This window comes from Toxorhynchites rutilus, chromosome 2 (assembly GCF_029784135.1).
Source record: "Toxorhynchites rutilus septentrionalis strain SRP chromosome 2, ASM2978413v1, whole genome shotgun sequence".
NCBI classification, from domain to species: domain Eukaryota; kingdom Metazoa; phylum Arthropoda; class Insecta; order Diptera; family Culicidae; genus Toxorhynchites; species Toxorhynchites rutilus.
Window position 1 is genome coordinate 136,880,865 of NC_073745.1, and position 3,800 is coordinate 136,884,664.

General features: G+C 39.0%; 2 protein-coding genes across 2 annotated transcripts; one reads left to right on the top strand and one right to left on the bottom strand.

Annotated features, from left to right (window-relative positions):
• Positions 1 to 512: 512 nt before the first annotated feature.
• LOC129768071 (UPF0488 protein CG14286) lies at positions 513 to 1,451 on the top strand. Its single transcript, XM_055769481.1, has 2 exons — positions 513 to 938; positions 1,025 to 1,451. The coding sequence occupies exons 1-2, from the start codon at positions 707 to 709 to the stop codon at positions 1,411 to 1,413; spliced, it is 621 nt and encodes a 206-aa protein (XP_055625456.1). The 5' UTR covers positions 513 to 706; the 3' UTR covers positions 1,414 to 1,451.
• Positions 1,438 to 2,565, bottom strand: LOC129768072 (28 kDa heat- and acid-stable phosphoprotein-like). The gene is made up of 4 exons (XM_055769482.1): positions 2,407 to 2,565; positions 2,252 to 2,342; positions 1,815 to 2,188; positions 1,438 to 1,757 (listed from the first exon to the last, which is right to left on the bottom strand). Exons 1-4 carry the CDS (start codon positions 2,414 to 2,416, stop codon positions 1,738 to 1,740), a joined length of 495 nt encoding a protein of 164 aa, XP_055625457.1. The 5' UTR covers positions 2,417 to 2,565; the 3' UTR covers positions 1,438 to 1,737.
• Between the last annotated feature and the right edge of the window lie 1,235 nt (positions 2,566 to 3,800).

Sequence of the window (3,800 nt, forward strand, 5' to 3'; positions counted from 1 at the left end):
CGTTTTTTTTCTAAAAAATTATTCGTTCGCTTCGATTATTGGTTGTTCAGTATTCGTTCGAATAATAATCGATTTGTGTATGAGGTATTCGATTAATCGATTAATCGAACGATTATCGGGGATAACGTTTCCCCTCGAGCATTTATTGACGACACGGTCACACCTTTAGTATATGTATCTTCTTCTTCTTAGATGGCTCTAACGTTCCTAGAGGAACTTCGCCGTCTCAACGTAGTATTACTTGCATCATTTTTATGAATACTTAGTTGAGATTTCTAGGCCAAATAACACGCCTTGAATGCATTCTGAGTGACAAGCTCTAGAATACGCGTGACCACCGTGACCAGTTGGAGAAAATTTCTTTGACAAAAAATTCCCCCGACCAGAACGGGAATCGAACCCGAACCCCCCGACATGATAATGTGTAACGCTAACCACTCGGCCACGGGAGCACAATATATACACACCTTGATTTAATCTAAGCACAGACCTGTTGACAACCGTCCGATTCAACCAAACAGCAGCTGATGTTGATTTGACGGAAAACAGATCCGGAATCAACTTTGTTTAGATTTTTAAAAGGTCGACCGAAAAACGCAGAAAATTGTTAAAACTGGTTTGCCTAGTCGAAAGGGGCAAGTAGAGTAGCTCGTTGAAAAAAACTGAACTCGAATTTTCAATCTAATCCAAGCATTTGAAAACAAATATGCCACCTCCAAAGGCTAAACTGCATAAAAACACCGGGAAGCTTAAAAGTATACCGAAAATTCCTAGAAACTCACCAGCGCCAGCAGCCGTTCCAGCTTCAAACACGACTGTATCCTCTCAGTCAAGTGCATCTGAATATGATGGTCAGTTCGAACTGGAACTATACTGGTGCATCCAGCAGCTTGAGAATTCCCTCAATGCCCCTCATATAAAGGATAACAAAAAGAAAGGTATTTATTGTTCTACTTATTCATGATACGAGGTACTTTCTACTCATATCTTACCTCTCTATCAATAATATATTTCAAAATTCCAGTTGAAGACACTATGAAGTCAATCAACATTCTCAAATCAGCGACCCAACCCCTCATTAAGAAGCGCCAAATCATGCGGACCACATTCGGTGACTATCGTGCAAAAATGGCAGAGGAGGCGCAAACCATGGCACTGAATCCGGATAGTGTTGGATTTGATGCCCCGAAAAAAAAGGCGAAATACCATTTTGTAAAGAAGGCAGCTTTACTGACGAGTGACAAGGATTTCCGGTTCAATTTTGAAAATATACAGCTAGATGACCAGAAAAGCAATACATCAGAAGCAAATCCAGACGTGATTGAGCCCAAGCAAACTAATCAGGAATATGTGTTCGGAGCGAAGAAACCATCAGATAGTCAATTTAAGTTTAATTTTTCAATAGAAGATTAGTTTATAACCGAATAAAAATATGTGTTTTTATAAGGAGATATCTTTCTAACGATATATTTATTAAACATCCGAATTACATATACTTGCTTTAAACTATCGTTGATCATTAGCTTATTTAGTAATCTGTTTAGTATACAAAATTATGGATCGATACTATCCGTATTCAATAACGTCGTATTATTGCATTCATACGGACACATTTCCACGTTTCATGATCATAGTTAGCTTTTATCGAAACATATCGCATAGACAGTTAGCAAATATTTTCATGTGGCCTATATAGTGTTAATGGACTTCGACTCAGATCGCATTCTCTTAAAAACCTCATTTTTTCGTCTCTTTCGCTGAAACGTTAAATCATACATCAAACACTTGTAGCGTTAACAAAACAACCTAAATACCTTTTTTCTCTGCCTCACGACGGGCCGCCGCTTCAGCTCGATGCTGTTTGATGATGGCCAATCTCGCTAGGTCAGCCTTGGCTTGTGCAGTTTTACCCTCTGCGTGCCGTTTAGCATAAGCTGCATGCGCTTTCTGCTTCTCAACTTGTTCTCGTTCTTTACGGGATAGCTGAGCCGTTTGGTTTTCATCAACGTCAGCAGCCTTCATGAAAGCTTTTGTCGAAACTCGGTTCGGATTTTGAACTTCAATAACTGATTTGGCTCCTTTCTCGTCCTCTTCTTCCGAATCTTCAGAATCGTCACTTCCTTTTGGACTACCTGCTTCTTCGTCTTCTTCTTCTTCTTCGGAAGACTCTCCGTGCGTGTCCCGCCACCTGAAATGCAATTTTTAAGTGGTATCATAATTTTATTCCTCATACCGCTCACCCATTACATACTTTTTCTTCTGTTCCTCATTTTTGCGCTCAGCTTCAAGCTCCTCTGGGTTAGTAAAGTGACGATTGCGTCCTTTGTGGTTAACATATTTTCCTGTGGAGGAATATCATTATTATCTGAAAAGACAACAAAAACTCAATGTTTACAAACTACCTACCTCTCGGCATTGTTATTAGATAATATCTCCGAATCAAGTATTAAACAGTAACTGTTGTAGAAAAGCAGGATACTAAAATTCAGCAAATAAACCTAATTGCAAATTGCCTCACGTAAGAAAAACGAATGTGACATCGATAGTGAACGCACAGTAAATATACAAAAGGTGAGCATTTTACATAGGGTGACCAGATATAGTAAGTTGGTGGAATCAAGGTATTTTTGATATGAAGTAATGCACTCGGGCTAGATATGTACCATCCGCTCATGAGCCGTTCATTTCACTTGATTCATCATAATGAGGGGTTTCGGATCGGCTCGCAATAAAAAAACAGGAAGTGGGTTATATCTATGGTATAACCGCAAGGGTGACGTAGAACTATCGTTCATTTAGAGATCATTTGTATGCAGTTGAATCTAAATCCATTCTGAATGAATGAATAAATTTTTGAATATTTGGGGGACTTCGAAAACGAGAGCGTTACGTTAGAAGCTCAAGGTTTTATGCATCCAATAATAGATACAAAAAATCTTCTTTTGAAGAATAATCTTCAGAAGCCTTCCTGCTAACTGCACTTGATTGACAAATCACAAAACCAAATGTATGTGGTCGCATTATTATATGGATAGAAAACATTAAAATAAACTCGCATGAATGTATTTTTCAATTACCAGGGGAACTGGCAGATTATTATTCAGCAACGATTAGATCCTTCCGGAATTTTGTCGATGCTGAATGGAATCCAAACGAAAAGAATTCCGCGCGTGTATGTGTGTGTGTGGCGGCTGCTTTGATGTTTTTCCGGGAAATGTTTTCGATGCTGATACTCTCTTGGTCACCTTCTCTTCTCCTTCTGAACGATCGGCTTTTCTGCGCTCACTCACAGTTAAAACAAACTGATTGCATTTCAGGTCAGGTCAGGCCAGGTAATGAATCCCTCGATTCCTCGCCGTCCAACTCGTCCAGCACGTTCAGCTCGTTCAGTAACGATGTTGTCTTGTCGATGTCCTCACGAAAAATGTATGGGTTTCACCACCAGAATATCGCTTAAGTATGCTTTTCGTGCGTGATTGAATCGAGAGAAGGTGTGGTTTACGATGGCAATTTGGAAGGCAAACTAAAGGGGAATGAACTCTCTGAGTATGAAAATTTCGGCGACTGAGCAATAATCGATTGAAAATTATATAATTTTCGCGATACAGAACATTTTCCGTTGCGTACGCATACAATATTGGATACGAAAATATCCTACTGATGGGGAAGAATAATCTTCAGAAGTTTTCCAGCTAATTACACTTGATTGAAAAGTTACAAAATCATCAAATCTTTGGTCGCTGTGTTATATGGTTAGAAAGCATTAAAATAAACTCTTTCGCATGAATGTATTTTTCAAT